The sequence below is a fragment of the Pimephales promelas genome, chromosome 2 (assembly GCF_988280905.1).
Source record: "Pimephales promelas chromosome 2, fPimPro1.hap1.1, whole genome shotgun sequence".
Lineage (NCBI taxonomy): Eukaryota > Metazoa > Chordata > Actinopteri > Cypriniformes > Leuciscidae > Pimephales > Pimephales promelas.
Window position 1 is genome coordinate 38,679,018 of NC_142770.1, and position 18,263 is coordinate 38,697,280.

General features: G+C 43.4%; 1 protein-coding gene and 1 long non-coding RNA gene across 2 annotated transcripts in view; both read left to right on the forward strand.

Moving 5' to 3' along the window:
- The first annotated feature begins 221 nt into the window (after positions 1 to 221).
- Positions 222 to 18,263, forward strand: part of LOC148997354 (uncharacterized) — a 36,033-nt gene continuing 17,991 nt past the window's right edge. Inside the window, exon 1 of the mRNA XM_089122414.1 lies at positions 222 to 604. Coding sequence (XP_088978540.1) covers positions 488 to 604 — 117 coding nt within the window. The 5' untranslated portion in view covers positions 222 to 487. The remainder of the gene's footprint in view (positions 605 to 18,263) is intronic.
- On the forward strand, positions 675 to 2,076 carry LOC148997355 (uncharacterized). The gene is made up of 3 exons (XR_016147178.1): positions 675 to 955; positions 1,110 to 1,205; positions 1,925 to 2,076. It is a non-coding gene; the product is annotated as an uncharacterized LOC148997355 (long non-coding RNA).

Consider the following 18,263-nt stretch of genomic DNA (forward strand, 5'->3'; position numbering starts at 1 on the left):
CACCGGGCTTTCCCGTGTTATTGTCAGCAGCTGGTTATCCTTCCATGTTGAAGAGTCCAGCTGCATCATATTTATTCACAAAATTAAATAGATTCACTTGCAACGCGTCATACGGAGGTTTGTGGTTTGAGTGACTAAGTCCTTCCGCAAACAAACAAGCTGCAAGAAAAGGGGGCGTTTTGAGGTTTGAAATTCACCACTCACAACCAAAAACACAACAAATGTGGTGACGTAATGGAGGTGCAACCAATAACGTTAGTGTATTGCTTCAAGCGCGAGAAAAATACTTTAAAATTACAGCATTCCCGAAGCAAAGAGAACAGTTCGAGGTTTGGAAACAGTTTTCTTCTATTCACCTTATTTTGCACGACAACAAGGGTGACGCCATTGCGTTCGTTTTGTCATCTTACTCCCGTCTGAGAAAGACTTCAACTTCCGGCTCATGAGAGGGATGAGATTCTGCGCTAGTTGAAACGAACGGTAAAATATGTCAAGTATTAAATGTTCAGTTAGGTGCTGCCATAACAGTTGGATTAAGAGGAGAGAACAATTGGACCAAAGGTGTAACGAACATAATGTGAGGCGGTCAGATTGTTGTTGTGGTGCACTTTACGATTTAGCTACACCCACCACAGACGAGGAGCACCGGAGGCAATGGCGGAAGGCACACATTTGGAAGCATAGGCTTGAAAGTGCCCAACTGAGGCTAAACACGGAAACGATTCTGATGAGAAAACGCAAAAGTGGCGTTGCGTCATCTTTTTTTTTATTCTGCGTTTAGACGAGCGTTTTGTGTGAGAAATCCGCGTGCAAATGGAGACGCAAAAGTGTGTGAAATTCAATGTAGTATGCACTTCAGGCGGCTAGGAGTGCATACTACAACAACACCAAGTCCACGCGCCTGCGTACAACTTTCACCGTCAAGCAAACTTTTGCGTTTTTACCGTTTACACGGGTAAGATTTAAGATTTCCACTCTGGAGGGTGGTTTCACTTTTTTTTTTTGCTTTTTTGAGCCTCAAAAACGCCATCGCCGTGTAAACGAAAGGCACATCCGATAAAATATTTTTACGTTTTCACCAGCGAGCGTTCTCGTGTTAACACTAACAGGGCCTAAGGACGGGAATCCGATTGAGGAACACCCCAGAAATGGCTCGGCTACGATGTTCCGAAGTCACGCCGGGTGTTGAATATTGTCAGATTCAGGTAAGCTAACTTGCCTAACTGTTATGTGCTTGTTTGCCTAACTTTAGATTCGTGAAGTCCGTTCTAAGAATGCTTTTAAGATCAGTAACAAGCCGTAAACAAAATACAATGAATCTTGCATGATTACCATTGCCCACATATACATGTTATTTATTTAACTTTGTGATATTGACCTAAGAGTCTGAAAGAATGAATGAATGAATATTCACGGTAGTACAAGATAGTATGGTAACTTACATTAGTCTTACAATAGCTCACATTACTGCTGCACATTACGAGATGTAAACAACACTGGTCCAGATGCACTTCCTGTTTCAGTTTGTAAAAGGCTTCTTAATTTCAAATGTAAAGAAAATATCTTGAATATGTTTGTTTAACTTTTTGATTCAGTTGTTCTGTTGGTTGTACTTTAACCCAACGTTTATACTGTGTTAAAACTGAAACAGGAAGTGCTTCTGGACCAGTGTTGTTTACATCTTGTGAAATGGTCTATACAGAGATTGCTGATGCTAGCAGGCCAGCTAGCTACATCTCTCATTCAGATATTGATATTGACTTATGGCGAGTTAGGAGATTGTGTATTGTTTCGTTTTTAATTAATGTATCTTTCTCACACACTGTTCTGTGTAACTATGGGTGCCATCATCAATGAATTCTCCATGATCTATTTTAAGTAGCTACTAATGTAAAAAATGTGTATGGTTATAATATTTCCATAGATGCATCAATGAGAGTCAGTAATGCAGTGGATAACTATGAGGATGATCACATCCACATGCCCCACAGCTGTGATGCAGAATCACAATGGGAGGATCAATCTGTCTTTGGCCACAACCTGATCTTCTCAGAGAGACTCTCCAGCGTCTTGATGCTCTTTTAGCTAAAGTATGAGCAGCACAGACTAACGTTACATGAAGAATCTTACAACGCTTCGAAAAGAATAAAAAAGGCACATGACGTGAACATTGCGGTAAGTCCAATTATTGTTCTATAACGTGGCTGTAAGCCATAGTTCGGTTACAATTATTGTTTTGTCTCTTGCGGTTACTGTGATGGTCAGCTTATTCCAACTGAAAATTCAGTTTTGTGGTTCTTGAAGATTGTGAATCAATTTAATCGCTTTTTAATTTCAAACTTTACAGGAATCTGTAAGGCGCCTCCATAATTCAGAGAACAACCCACACAAATACGTTCCACAAACCAGGTAAGACTGTTTCTTATATACTATAGCCTAAATGTTAGTTTAATCTACTACTCTATGGATTTGGAATGCCACAAGTGAATTTCAGTAATGATACCTGCAACTTTCCCCCCCAGAATAAATTCATCACATAACCTGGCTGTGACCACTTACCTCTTCGAAGAATTAAGGTCAACTTTTACAGACGTTGACCCTGAATGTGTAAAAGGTAATCTTAAAGATGTTGTAATCATTTTATTGTCCTCTGTTTTACTTATTTTTATTGCCATTACATTTATTTATGATATATTTAGCAGGTTGGAAGATGTATTTTGAGACTTTGCGGAGGAAGTATTCTTTGGCTCAGCCTGAAAAGGCCCAGAAAAGAAAAACTATGACGAGCATTGCAAAGAACCTTCAAAGAAAGCGACTGGTAAGTTAAGAAACTGGTTAAGCACTTTTTTTTCTCTTCAGAATGTAACTATCCTCCTCTCTGTGTTTTAGTGGTTAAGTTACTGTCATGTTTTTCAGTTGCTGGAGACCAGGTCCGGGGTTGTACAAACCAACACAGAAAAGGAACTTTGGAAGACCGCAACAATAGAACTGATGTCTGATGAAGATGATGCTATTGTTGATGGAAGGCCAGTGTGAATGGTGAGGTCTCCACCAATCTGCTCTCTGCTAGGTACTATAAAACAGACTAGAGGCTGACCCACACTATGCGTCACACCACCAGCGTATCATGGCAGTTTGAAAAATGTTAACTCGTATAAAAAATATATATATATATATATATATATATATATATATATAACCGTTCAAAAGTTTGGGGGTCGGTAAGATATTTTTTTTTTTGGTTTGGGGGGGATAGCTCAAATTAACTCAATATTTTTATTCAGCAAGGATGCATTAAATGAATCAAACGTGACAGTAAAGACATTTATAATGTTACAAAACATCATATTTCAAATAAATGAAATATAACTTTCTATTGATCAAATAATCCTAAAAAGTCTACAACTGTTTTCAACTTTGGTAATAATAATGAATATTTATTGAGCATCAAATCATCACATTAGAATGATTTCTGAAGGATCATGTGACACTGAAGACTGGAGTAATGATGCTAAAAATTCATCTTTGATCACAAGAATAATGTATTCCAATAGAAACGTTTATTTTAAATTGTCATAATATTTAACAATATTACTCTTACTTTTTTTGTATTTTTTATATATAAAAAAAAAAGCAGCCTTGGCGAGCATATGAGGCTTCTTACCGATCCCAAACTTATAAACGGCAGTGTACACCTTGAATATTTTATATACACTTTAATTTCTTATTTATTTTTCTCGTATTATTTCATATATTTGTTCCTTTTTTTGTTGTCCATGTTGCTTATCTCCATTTTGTTTACTTGTTTGCATTTTAATGTATGTTTATAATGCACTCTCTGTAATGTTCTATTTATTTATATTGTTTACTTGGAATATCTACGTATATTTTATATATATATATATATATATATGAAGAGTTCAGATGCAAAAGCCGTAAATGCCATTTGAAATTTTCTCCTTTAATGATGATTTTTATCAAACTTGTATATTTAAGTTTAGTAATTTCACTTAAATAACAATTAATAGGCAATTATCATTGCCATTTAAGAGAAATTACTGAACTTAAATATACAAGTTTGATAAAAATCATCATTAAAGGAGAAAATTTCAAATGGAACTCTTCATATATATATATATATATATATATATATATATATATATATATATATATATGTAACTTTTTATATACACTGTGTACTTTATTCCTTTACATCTGTCCTTTAAAATGATTGGGTAAAAAAAATTTTACGAAAATAAAAAGTTAACAATTTATTTAATGTATGTTTATAATTTTCTTTGGAATGTCCATGATTTTTTTTTCTTCCTTTAAGAATGTATTACTTCATACTTTTTTTTTCTAGTTTTTGTTCCCAATTCCTCTGTAATGCTTGTTTATAATGCTATTTGGAATGTGTTATATACCTTAATAAAAATTTCAGACTTTCCCATTGTTCTTTGTGTGTATAAATATAAATATAAATATATATATATCAAATTTATTTAAATGAATATATTAAAATTGGGGGAGGGAGGTTTGGTATATATTTGAGCAATATCTGCATAGCTTGTATATAACCAATCAAATCAGTATGCTACAAGGCCTAGGGTGGGCTATGTTTAAAAGTAACCAATAAAGTCCGTTTACTGGGTTTTCAATGTGTCCTGCCCTCCAATAGTGGTCTGGGTGTTGGGAGTGGCTTTAAAAGAACAACCAATCCAGTTTGGTTGGAAGGCAAAAAGGTGTGAATGTTTCCTGCAAAAAGGTGTGATTTTTTCCTGCTAAAAACTTTAATGGGATTACTTGCCATGGCAACAAATGGCTCTAGCACGGAAGTATACGTCCACAACATACATCCGATTTGGTATCATTCCGGATGTATGCGGATATATACAAACCCATGGAATTTGACATATCCGGCCACTATACTCCTGGATTCTTCCGAATTTCAGCAGTGTATACAGGAGTATACTGGTCCGGATACACCTATTTTCATGCAGTGCGAACTGTTCCACGCCGAGCCGAACCGTACCGTACTATGCAGTGGAAAAGTGCCATAATTGACCCTACTGGAACCAGTTTATCCAACTACCAGATCTTCTTCTTCTTCTTCCTGTGTAATGGCGATTAACTCCTAAGGAGCATTATCGCCACCTACTGTGCTGCTAGATGGCAAATTAACCCTGGGTGATGAGTCTGGATTCCAAAAAAAAAAAAAAAAACTTTCTACCTATATCATCCCACATACATCAACATTCATTATCATACCTGCAATAGAGGTTTCATTGGGCTTCATCCGGCGCTGTGTGTTCAGCTCCTCCGTCCACACTCATCCCCCATGGCAGGTTCAACATTACACACTTATTATAATCTATATCCCAAACCTGAGTCATATATAAATGTAAATAATGCTCTATATATCTGTCTATCCATTAAACCTTTTCCTAGAATATCCTCATTCTTTCCTCTCCGTTCTTCAAATGACTGAATAACACATCCCGAAAAATATTATATTTACTACAACTAAATAATACATGACAAACATTTTCAGATACACCACATTCATCACATAATCCAGTCTCATGTGATCGGCTCGCTTCGCGTTTCCACTGCGTGGTACGACTCGACTCGGTACGGATCGGTTAGGTTCGCTTAGCTCGGTTGCTTTTCCACTGCAGTAGTACCCCTTCAAAGTGTGTGGGACTGATCGTTATTTGCGCGCGCCTCTACTGCCATGACATCATCTTAAAAGCGCCACATTTTCAAACCCACAACACAGAAACAATGGAGCCTATCGAGGGGATGGTGTTCCTGATTCTCGGTATGTGGTTGTTTTTAACTGCTAGACGGAAAAATGTGTTTAAAATGAGGCTGATGGCAGCAAAACAAAAATACTGCTAAAAAAGTGTCTCGTGTCTCGTGTCGCAAATCCAATGACGCTAGTAGTGACGCTGGTAGTGACGATTCTGTCTGACCAATCAGTGATCTGCAGTGTTTCACGTCACATTTTAGTACCGGTACGGTACGCTTGGAACCTCAACAGACCAGGTACCATTTAAAGCGACCCGAAGCGAACCGTACTGTACCGTACCATGCAGTGGAAAAGCGCCTTTAGATTCGCGCCAGCCGCGAGAGTGAATAGCTGCGGTGAGTGAGTGCTCCATGAGTATAACATATAGTGATAAATGTATAACCATTTTATGGGTTTATACCGAGTTGTATATGTGTTTAGATGTATGTTATTTGATTTGTGCTTGTGCCACTATTATATGTATTGTAATTTTAAGTTTAATATTCACCTCCATTATAGAACACCACGAGAAACTGATCACTGCTGTTCTATATTATTCAACAGGTACAGTTCACGAGTTTCAAATGTGTGTATTATAACTGTTTGTAGTTTATGTAAATGAGTAATTAGATTCGCGCCAGCTGCGAGAGTGAATAGCTGCAAACACCACGAGGGTGATTGCTGAAACTGATCACTGCTGTTCTATATTATTCAACAGAATAAGAATAAAAAGCCACCAGAAAGCTTGATTTGGTGTCCATCTTGAGTTTACAACAACACAACACAGAGACAACACTGTTACAATGGTGCCGTGACCGTGACTCTGGAAGCAGCGTGGTGAACGACTGATCGGAGATTTCCGGAGAAGTTCGTGCCGTGGATGAGGAGAGTTTTCGTGCCGAAGCGGGTTGGTGCAATACCGGATTTGTCCACAAGGAGGAGTAAAGGAACACATTTCACATTTCTGTAAAAAATAAGGCAATGCGCACATCGGTTGATGAGCTACTCTTGGTGTTACGTAAACATGGCCACCGGCTGCCAAAAGATGCCAGAACCCTGTTAGGAACTCCACCTCAAATAGAAGTCAGGGATCTATGTGGTGGCCAGTTCCTCTACTTGTGTGGAGACGGGACTTTTGAAAATGTGCTCACAGTATCCCGATTTCTTTTCAACAGAAAATGAGATGCTGCTAAATTTCAGTGTAGATTATCTAAATCATCCGATGTAAAAATTTGGCCCATTCTTTGTAGTGTGAAAAAGTTTGAGCCGTTTATCGTTGCAAAGCCAAACAGCGTTAATGATTACACGTCCAGTTTTTTAACAGAACTGAAGGCACTCCAACAACATGGGGTTGAGTTCCAAAATGGAACATTAAATATAAAAGTGAATGCTTTCATTTGTGATGCCCCAGCAAGAGCATTCCTAAAATGCATCAAGTCCCACAATGCCTTCAGCAGCTGTGAGCGGAGCACCATTGAAGGACATTATGTAAGTCATAGGGTTGTATTCAACTACCAGTCGCAGGAAAAGATTGATGCAAGAGCAGAAGATGACTTCATTAAACAGGCATATCCCAATCACCAAACTGGATGCTCACCCCTGATCGCCGCAGGCTTGCAGTGCATTAAATCGTTTGTGCTGGACTATTTGCATGTTGTCTGACTAGGGGTTGTCAGACAGGCACGTGCACAGGTAGGGCTCAACCTGTGCCCTTTTTGTCGAAGTGCCCTTTTTTTGGTGGTGGCATTTTTTTTTCAATAAATTAATGCTATTGGTCACCCTTTAAGTCTATCTGTCTGTTTTAAAATGAAAGATCTTAAAAAGAGCTGTGTATTCACATATCGCGCCTAAAAACGCGTAGAAAACGCTAGGGAGTGGGAGCTGAGAGAGCTCGGCGTTAGCATTTGACATAGTCATAGCCAATACATAGCCTGCACTTAAATTGCATTCAGTAGCATTTAATTTTTTTTATAAAATGCGATTTTGACCAGATGTGTTTTACAACAGGAAAAACTGAGCGCCTATATAGCTATAACAATCTAGTTGGTAAGCTGTTGATGAAAATGTAATGATGCCGCCGGTGTCGTGCCAAGGTACTTACCCCTGAAAGGAAGTGTATCCCCGGTCGCGGGAGCGCGCACGCATTCAGCAGGAGGTGTGTCATTACTTTGTCCAAGATGAATTAAACTATAACACGTGAATTGTTTAAGTCATCGTTTTACTGTTGTTGGCCCATCAAAAACAAATTATTTTGTGGGCAAACGATCTAGCTTCATGCACGGAATGGATCAATTCTCACGAGAATGTACTGAAAAACTAAGACGACCATATCGTTTCACAAGCAAACAGCCTGTGGATATAAAATTGTTCTTACCCCCCCCACCCCCCCCACCCCTCCTCCTCCTCCTTCCCCTTCCATGGTGAATTATTACCAAAATGATTCAATAATGCATTGCACTTATACATAGGCTGGTCAAAGGCAAACAACGATTTTACCGATGATGGCCTATCATCAAGTGTTTTATTTTATGAATACTGTACATCATGTCTAATAACAGCAGTGAATATGAACACATTTCCTATTTCCTGACTAAAGTTATAGTGGGATACAGATTTTTTCAGACCGTATTTTCGACCTGCCAAAATATGTATCCCCCCCCCCCCCTAAAATCTACAGGTGATGGCCTATCATCTAGTGTTTTATTTTATGAATACTGTACATCATGTGTAATAACAGCAGTGAATATGAACACATTTCTTTTTTCCTGACAAAAGTTATAGTAGGATACAGATTTTTTCAGACCGTATTTTCGACCTGCCAAAATATGTATCCCCCCCCCTAAAATCTACAGATAATGGCCTATCATCAAGTGTTTTATTTTATGAATACTGTACATCATGTCTAATAACAGCAGTGAATATGAACACATTTCTTTTTTCCTGACTAAAGTTATAGTGGGATACAGATTTTTTCAGACCGTATTTTCGACCTGCTATAAAAGGTATCCCCCTCTCCATATTCCACAGATGATGGCCTATCAACGTCTCCACTTCCTGTGGCGCCAAGAAAGCAAGATAAGACCCCCGCCATCCATCTTCACCACATTCTACAGAAATAATATAGAGTGTTTCAGTCAGCTAAATCACTTTCTGGCGTTGGAATTGTAGGGACTCCGACCGCAGCGGATAGTGCTCAACCTCCAAGATCTCTACACCTCCAGAGTTAATGAAAGGGCTAAGAAAATCACTTTGGTCCCCACACACACAGCCCAATTACTCTCTGAACTGTTGCCCTACAGTCTGAACAGATAAAACTCTAATAACTATACACTCTTTCATAACTGTCACGTTGTACATAACATCTCAAAATTGTTGCCTGCATCTGTAGCCAATAGCATCTTAAACTGGACACCTGTAAATAACATGGGCCTATCTGTACAGTCATATGGGCCTACATTTCTATTACTGTACTATCTTGCATTACTTAAATGTTGTTTTAGTTTTAATATTGTCATTGTGTTATATATTTTTTTTTTATTAAATTCCTTTGGATGCCTCTATTATCATGTATGTCTGCACTATGTCCGTACTTATTTCTTCCTCATTCCTTCTTCATATTTTTCTGATTCTAATTCTTCTTTGCGGCACTGTGGTCCAAGTGAAACAAAATTTCGTTCCCTTGTGTGTATATGGACTATACTATGCGGAAATTAGAAAAAGTGTCTTCTTTCCAAAAGTTAAGTGTATTTTCACAAGGGTGAGCAGCACCCGTCCCACTTTGTGCTGGACCGCACGTCGCATATTGAGATAATGTCCCGCATCAGTCTGTTGGTTTTTAATAATTTTAAGATGATAAGACACATACTTGGAAGGTGTAATAATACAACAAGATTTAATCAATAAATTCCTCCGGAACAATAATGTACACAAAATTAAGGAGTACAAGCAGTACACAGGAAGGCCTCCTCCGTTGGTGGGCTTTTAACACACATATGGTGGAACCACCGCAAACAAATGTCACACTGAATCTGGAAAACAAATTATTTGGATTCAGTAAGAGGTTGCAAATTTTCATTCCTGTGTAATTGATATTTGTAATATACTGTACAGTAATTATTGTGGAGATAAAATAATTATGTAATGTTTGTAAGTCCTGGGCAAAATAGAAGAAATATAATATAAATATCCAACATAACACTACAATAAAATTCTTAATAACTTTATATCAAAACATATTTCATTTCACATTTCTTAAGTTTGATTTACCCAGCTCAAATCTTCCTTGGGTCCTTCTGATCCACAGAAGTGACATATGTCAGTCAGGTCATCTTAGAAACAAAACAAAACACAGAGCATGAATCTATAATTCTTAGTTTTTCCACACAAATATTTTTTAGGTTAGTATGGAATAATTCTGATGGCTCCATAAAATGTTTAACAGCAATTATAAGAAACATTTTTGGATGACCAAAACATCCCCTTTTACTTACCAGTCTCTAGGAGAAGAGTAACAGCGATTTGCAGCCTGTGTGTGATGATAGCCTCTTTTGTAGCGGGAAAATCTACCGTCTCGTTTTTCAATAGTTCTTCTGCAAACTGAAAAAGACATTTTATGATTACCTTAAAAAATTATGTTATTGAGGCATAAATCTGCTGTCAGTGAATAACTTAATAGTTTTAGGGTAACAGTCTTAACTGAACAATTGTCATATTATAATGTGAGGGTGAGGACACTATTCTGAATAGTAAACATACTTTCAAGGCAAAGACTCCACATGAGGTCCCATCTGATTGTTTGGGATGTGTTACATGTCCACCTTGAGACATTACATCCCTTATTTCGCATGAATGCCCTGAAGAAAGAAAACAAAATTAAACATGTGATGTTTTGCAATTTTGTCACACACAGTATGGGGTCAATGCCACCAGGTATGCCTGCTGTTGCTGAGCCTGAGCCCGTGCCTGCTGTTCCAGACAGATCAAGACAGATCAGGAGAAACCCATTCTCGCAGCCAGGGGAATACCCAGCAACTATCTGGAGCATCTGGCACGAATCCTGGGAAGACCCTTCAGACCTTTGGTGTCCCTGGTTCCAGAGCCGGAGCCAGAGCCAGAGGCAGAGCCAGTGCCTGTCCCAGACCCTGTGTTTGTTTCTGTGTTTGTGTCTGTCCTTGTGACCATTTCTGTTTTAGTGGCTGTTCCTGAGCCGGTGTCGGCAGTTCATGAGCTGGTGGCTGCTGTTCCAGAGCCAGAGGCAGAGCCAATGTCTGTTCCAGAGCCAGAGGCAGAGCCAATGTCTGTTCCAGAGCAAGTGTTTGTTCCAGAGCCAGTGTTTGTTCTTGTGTTTGTGTCTGTTCTTGTGGCTGTTACTGTTCTGGTGTCCGTTCCCGAGCCGGTGTCTGTTCCTGATCCGGTGTCTGTTCCCGAGGAGGTGTCTGGTCCCGAGAGTGCATCACCGCCCTGGCCACCCGAGGGGTCTGCTCCACCCAGGCCGCCCGAGGGGTCTTCACCGCCCCGGCCTCCCGTGGGGTCTTCACCGCCCTGGCCGCCCGAGGGGTCTTCACTGCCCTGGCCTCCCGTGGGGTCTTCACCGCCCTGGCCGCCCGAGGGGTCTTCACCGCCCTGGCCACCCGAGGGGTCTTCACCGCCCCGGCCTCCCGTGGGGTCTTCACCGCCCTGGCCACCTGAGGGGTCTTCACTGCCCTGGCTGCCCGAGGGGTCTGCTCCACCCTGGCCGCCCGATGGACTCTCTGTTTCGCCCTGGCCGCCCAAAGGACTATTTTTCCCTCCCGTCCCGCCCTGGTCAGCCCCTCCCGTCCTGCCCTGATGTTTCCTTCCTGTCCCGCTCAGGTCTGATGGAGCGTCTGGTAGCCGCTCCGTAGGGAGAGGGTTATGTCACAGTGTTGGGTTTGTGTTCCCCAGGTGTCCACTAGATGTCCTCCTTTCCAACGGTGTCCTTCACTTATGAACTACATTTCCCACGATCCTTGTCTTATCATTGCACTCAGCGGTTCCTCATCACTGATCATTGCACTCAGCCATTTCCCCATTATCATTGACTTTCCCTGTGTATATAACCCTGTCTGTTTCAGTGTGTTTTACGCAGTCCTTGTATTTGGTGTCACACTACTTCATGTCTATGTTAAATTCCTAGTTCCTGCTTGTTTGTTTCTTGTTTTGGACTGCCTTGATTATTAACCCTTGCCTGGCTGACTCGGAAATGGATTGCCCTTTAAAAATAAAATACTGCTGTTGGATTTACCCCTGTTTCCAGTGTGTGGATCGTGACAATACTAAATTAAATGTTGAAATGTTAATAATGCTAAAGTTTAATTTTTACAGCTATCCTTACCTTGTTGTTTCAAGGCATGTTTTGATGTCTTGCTTAGACTCTCCCAGTGGATCCAGGAACAGGGACTTCCTTTGTTGTGGGTACATCACCTTTTTTTCATAAAAACAAATTACACATTAGTTCTTTTCTCAATCAAGTGTTTCATGAAACATAATATTATGGCACTGCGTTTTTCTTCTGTGCCGTAATTTACTTTTATAATAAGTGTGAAGTAAATGTTACCGCTAATTTCCAGTGGTGATGCTCATTTATAATTCCCACAATGATTTTGTACTCCATGGGTTTAATCTAAAATTGAACAAAAGTCATTGTGATTATTAAATTGTCCATAAAATATGAACTTAAATGTGTAAAGAAAATCACAGATTAAAGTCCAAATAAAAGGTAGTTCAAGGCAGTCTCTCAAAAAATTAAATATTTAAAGGGATAGTTCTGTCATCATTGACTCACCCTCAGATTGTTCCAAACCTGTATAGTTTTTTTTATATATTGGAAGAATGTTTGTAACCAAGCCAATCTCCCCCATTGACCACCATAGTAAAAAAAAAAAAAGTACAATGGTAGTCAATAGGGGACGAGATCTTGGTTACACACATTCTTCATAATATTTTCCTTTTGTGTTCAACAGAACAAAAGAAGTGTACACAGGTTTGGAACAATTTTAGGGTGAATAATGATGACAGAATTTTCATTTTTTTTGTGGGAACTATCCCTTTAAATTTATTTAAATTATTTAAATCATAAAATGTTATTTATATTATTTTGCTTTATTACACTGTTGTGAGATCCAATGAGATCCTTTATACCAGTACAGACCTTGAGTCTTAGAGTCCTCCTTTTCCACATTGATGTCATTGCAAATGAATCAATGAATGCTGATCTTGTTGGATTCTGGTCATTGTACTTACGCACCAAGATTGCTAGATATGCATTAATTGACTGTTGAGAAATTTTAAACAAGAGATTAGGATAGAATAATAAAAAAATACATTGAGGGCTACAGTTGATTTACAAAACAGTTAAAACTGTACATACCTCACTTTCCAGCTCCATGTTTGGACCAAGCTGGTGAATGTCCCAGTAAAATAATTTGTATGCCCCAACTCTCGAGAGGAGGACATGGACATTCTTGCCTGCCCAGGCATCCTGTACATCTGCCAAAAATAATGAATGAAGAAGTAAAACAATAATAAAAATATCTAGTAAATCGATGTGGAAAAGGTAAGTGGCAATAAAAATACGATCAAAGCTCCTAATGTATCACTTCATACATTACTGTAACCACACTGTCCATAAATGTAATACAGCAATCACAGTCTCGTGTAAATCATTAAGGGTAATGGAGAAATAATTATGAGACTAGTGTGCTTGTGTATTAACATCTTTTCCATTAAAATTAAAAAGAAATCTTACATTTCTCAGCAACAGCTAGAGTATGTCGTCCATGAGTCGGAGGCAGGACTGTTGTTGGTGGCCCTGTGGCTTGACAGGTTGCTGGTTGTGGTGTGGCAGGTGGTATTGGTTGGACTTTTGCCGATGGGCCTGTGGCTTGACAGGTTGCTGGTTGTGGTGTGGCAGGTGGTATTGGTTGGACTTTTGCTAATGGGCCTGTGGCTTGACCGGTTGCTGGTTGTGGTGTGGCAGGTGGTATTGGTTGGACTTTTGCTGATGGGCCTGTGGCTTGACAGGTTGCTGGTTGTGGTGTTGCAGGTGGTATTGGTTGGACCTTTGCTGATGGGCCTGTGGCTTGACCGGTTGCTGGTTGTGTTGTGGCAGGTGGTATTGGTTGGACCTTTGCCGATGGGCCTGTGGCTTGACAGGTTGCTGGTTGTGGTGTTGCAGGTGGTATTGGTTGGACCTTTGTCGATGGGCCTGTGGCTTGACAGGTTGCTGGTTGTGGTGTGGCAGGTGGTATTGGTTGGACTTTTGCCGATGGGCCTGTGGCTTGACAGGTTGCTGGTTGTGGTGTGGCAGGTGGTATTGGTTGGACCTTTGCTGATGGGCCTGTGGCTTGACAGGTTGCTGGTTGTGGTGTGGCAGGTGGTATTGGTTGGACTTTTGCTGATGGGCCTGTGGCTTGACAGGTTGCTGGTTGTGGTGTTGCAGGTGGTATTGGTTGGACCTTTGCTGATGGGCCTGTGGCTTGACAGGTTGCTGGTTGTGGTGTGGCAGGTGGTATTGGTTGGACTTTTGCCGATGGGCCTGTGGCTTGACAGGTTGCTGGTTGTGGTGTTGCAGGTGGTATTGGTTGGACCTTTGCTGATGGGCCTGTGGCTTGACAGGTTGCTGGTTGTGGTGTGGCAGGTGGTATTGGTTGGACTTTTGCTGATGGGCCTGTGGCTTGACAGGTTGCTGGTTGTGGTGTTGCAGGTGGTATTGGTTGGACCTTTGCTGATGGGCCTGTGGCTTGACAGGTTGCTGGTTGTGGTGTTGCAGGTGGTATTGGTTGGACCTTTGTCGATGGGCCTGTGGCTTGACAGGTTGCTGGTTGTGGTGTGGCAGGTGGTATTGGTTGGACTTTTGCCGATGGGCCTGTGGCTTGACAGGTTGCTGGTTGTGGTGTGGCAGGTGGTATTGGTTGGACTTTTGCTGATGGGCCTGTGGCTTGACAGGTTGCTGGTTGTGGTGTGGCAGGTGGTATTGGTTGGACCTTTGCCGATGGGCCTGTGGCTTGACAGGTTGCTGGTTGTGGTGTGGCAGGTGGTATTGGTTGGACTTTTGCTGATGGGCCTGTGGCTTGACCGGTTGCTGGTTGTGGTGTTGCAGGTGGTATTGGTTGGACCTTTGCTGATGGGCCTGTGGCTTGACAGGTTGCTGGTTGTGGTGTGGCAGGTGGTATTGGTTGGACTTTTGCTGATGGGCCTGTGGCTTGACAGGTTGCTGGTTGTGGTGTTGCAGGTGGTATTGGTTGGACCTTTGCTGATGGGCCTGTGGCTTGACCGGTTGCTGGTTGTGGTGTTGCAGGTGGTATTGGTTGGACCTTTGCTGATGGGCCTGTGGCTTGACCGGTTGCTGGTTGTGTTGTTGCAGGTGGTATTGGTTGGACCTTTGCTGATGGGCCTGTGGCTTGACAGGTTGCTGGTTGTGGTGTGGCAGGTGGTATTGGTTGGACTTTTGCTGATGGGCCTGTGGCTTGACCGGTTGCTGGTTGTGGTGTTGCAGGTGGTATTGGTTGGACCTTTGCTGATGGGCCTGTGGCTTGACAGGTTGCTGGTTGTGGTGTGGCAGGTGGTATTGGTTGGACTTTTGCTGATGGGCCTGTGGCTTGACAGGTTGCTGGTTGTGGTGTGGCAGGTGGTATTGGTTGGACCTTTGCTGATGGGCCTGTGGCTTGACAGGTTGCTGGTTGTGGTGTGGCAGGTGGTATTGGTTGGACCTTTGCCGATGGGCCTGTGGCTTGACCGGTTGCTGGTTGTGGCGTGGCAGGTGGTATTGGTTGGACCTTTGCTGATGGGCCTGTGGCTTGGCAGGTTGCTGGTTGTGGTGTGGCAGGTGGTATTGGTTGGACCTTTGCCGATGGGCCTGTGGCTTGACAGGTTGCTGGTTGTGGTGTGGCAGGTGGTATTGGTTGGACTTTTGCTGATGGGCCTGTGGCTTGACAGGTTGCTGGTTGTGGTGTGGCAGGTGGTATTGGTTGGACCTTTGCTGATGGGCCTCTGGCTTGACAGGTTGCTGGTTGTGGTGTTGCAGGTGGTATTGGTTGGACCTTTGCCGATGGGCCTGTGGCTTGACAGGTTGCTGGTTGTGGTGTGGCAGGTGGTATTGGTTGGACCTTTGCTGATGGGCCTGTGGCTTGACAGGTTGCTGGTTGTGGTGTGGCAGGTGGTATTGGTTGGACCTTTGCCGATGGGCCTGTGGGTTGACAGGTTGCTGGTTGTGGTGTGGCAGGTGGTATTGGTTGGACCTTTGCCGATGGGCCTGTGGCTTGACAGGTTGCTGGTTGTGGTGTGGCAGGTGGTATTGGTTGGACCTTTGCCGATGGGCCTGTGGCTTGACAGGTTGCTGGTTGTGGTGTGGCAGGTGGTATTGGTTGGACCTTTGCCGATGGGCCTGTGGCTTGACCGGTTGCTGGTTGTGGTGTGGCAGGTGGTATTGGTTGGACCTTTGCTGATGGGCCTGTGGCTTGACAGGTTGCTGGTTGTGTTGTGGCAGGTGGTATTGGTTGGACCTTTGCCGATGGGCCTGTGGCTTGACCGGTTGCTGGTTGTGGTGTGGCAGGTGGTATTGGTTGGACCTTTGCCGATGGGCCTGTGGCTTGACCGGTTGCTGGTTGTGGTGTGGCAGGTGGTATTGGTTGGACCTTTGCTGATGGGCCTGTGGCTTGACAGGTTGCTGGTTGTGGTGTGGCAGGTGGTATTGGTTGGACCTTTGCTGATGGGCCTCTGGCTTGACAGGTTGCTGGTTGTGGTGTTGCAGGTGGTATTGGTTGGACCTTTGCCGATGGGCCTGTGGCTTGACAGGTTGCTGGTTGTGGTGTGGCAGGTGGTATTGGTTGGACTTTTGCCGATGGGCCTGTGGCTTGACAGGTTGCTGGTTGTGGTGTTGCAGGTGGTATTGGTTGGACCTTTGCCGATGGGCCTGTGGCTTGACAGGTTGCTGGTTGTGGTGTGGCAGGTGGTATTGGTTGGACCTTTGCCGATGGGCCTGTGGCTTGACCGGTTGCTGGTTGTGGTGTGGCAGGTGGTATTGGTTGGACCTTTGCCGATGGGCCTGTGGCTTGACCGGTTGCTGGTTGTGGTGTGGCAGGTGGTATTGGTTGGACCTTTGCTGATGGGCCTGTGGCTTGACAGGTTGCTGGTTGTGGTGTGGCAGGTGGTATTGGTTGGACCTTTGCTGATGGGCCTCTGGCTTGACAGGTTGCTGGTTGTGGTGTTGCAGGTGGTATTGGTTGGACCTTTGCCGATGGGCCTGTGGCTTGACAGGTTGCTGGTTGTGGTGTGGCAGGTGGTATTGGTTGGACTTTTGCCGATGGGCCTGTGGCTTGACAGGTTGCTGGTTGTGGTGTTGCAGGTGGTATTGGTTGGACCTTTGCCGATGGGCCTGTGGCTTGACAGGTTGCTGGTTGTGTTGTGGCAGGTGGTATTGGTTGGACCTTTGCCGATGGGCCTGTGGCTTGACAGGTTGCTGGTTGTGGTGTTGCAGGTGGTATTGGTTGGACCTTTGCCGGTGGGCCTGTGGCTTGACAGGTTGCTGGTTGTGGTGTGGCAGGTGGTATTGGTTGGACCTTTGCCGATGGGCCTGTGGCTTGACCGGTTGCTGGTTGTGGTGTGGTAGGTGGTATTGGTTGGACCTTTGCTGATGGGCCTGTGGCTTGACAGGTTGCTGGTTGTGGTGTTGCAGGTGGTATTGGTTGGACCTTTGCTGATGGGCCTGTGGCTTGACAGGTTGCTGGTTGTGGTGTGGCAGGTGGTATTGGTTGGACTTTTGCTGATGGGCCTGTGGCTTGACCGGTTGCTGGTTGTGGTGTTGCAGGTGGTATTGGTTGGACCTTTGCTGATGGGCCTGTGGCTTGACAGGTTGCTGGTTGTGGTGTGGCAGGTGGTATTGGTTGGACTTTTGCTGATGGGCCTGTGGCTTGACAGGTTGCTGGTTGTGGTGTGGCAGGTGGTATTGGTTGGACCTTTGCCGATGGGCCTGTGGCTTGACCGGTTGCTGGTTGTGGTGTGGCAGGTGGTATTGGTTGGACCTTTGCTGATGGGCCTGTGGCTTGGCAGGTTGCTGGTTGTGGTGTGGCAGGTGGTATTGGTTGGACCTTTGCCGATGGGCCTGTGGCTTGACAGGTTGCTGGTTGTGGTGTGGCAGGTGGTATTGGTTGGACTTTTGCTGATGGGCCTGTGGCTTGACCAGTTGCTGGTTGTGGTGTGGCAGGTGGTATTGGTTGGACCTTTGCTGATGGGCCTGTGGCTTGACAGGTTGCTGGTTGTGGTGTGGCAGGTGGTATTGGTTGGACCTTTGCCGATGGGCCTGTGGCTTGACAGGTTGCTGGTTGTGGTGTGGCAGGTGGTATTGGTTGGACCTTTGCCGATGGGCCTGTGGCTTGACCGGTTGCTGGTTGTGGTGTGGCAGGTGGTATTGTTTGGACCTTTGCCGATGGGCCTGTGGCTTGACAGGTTGCTGGTT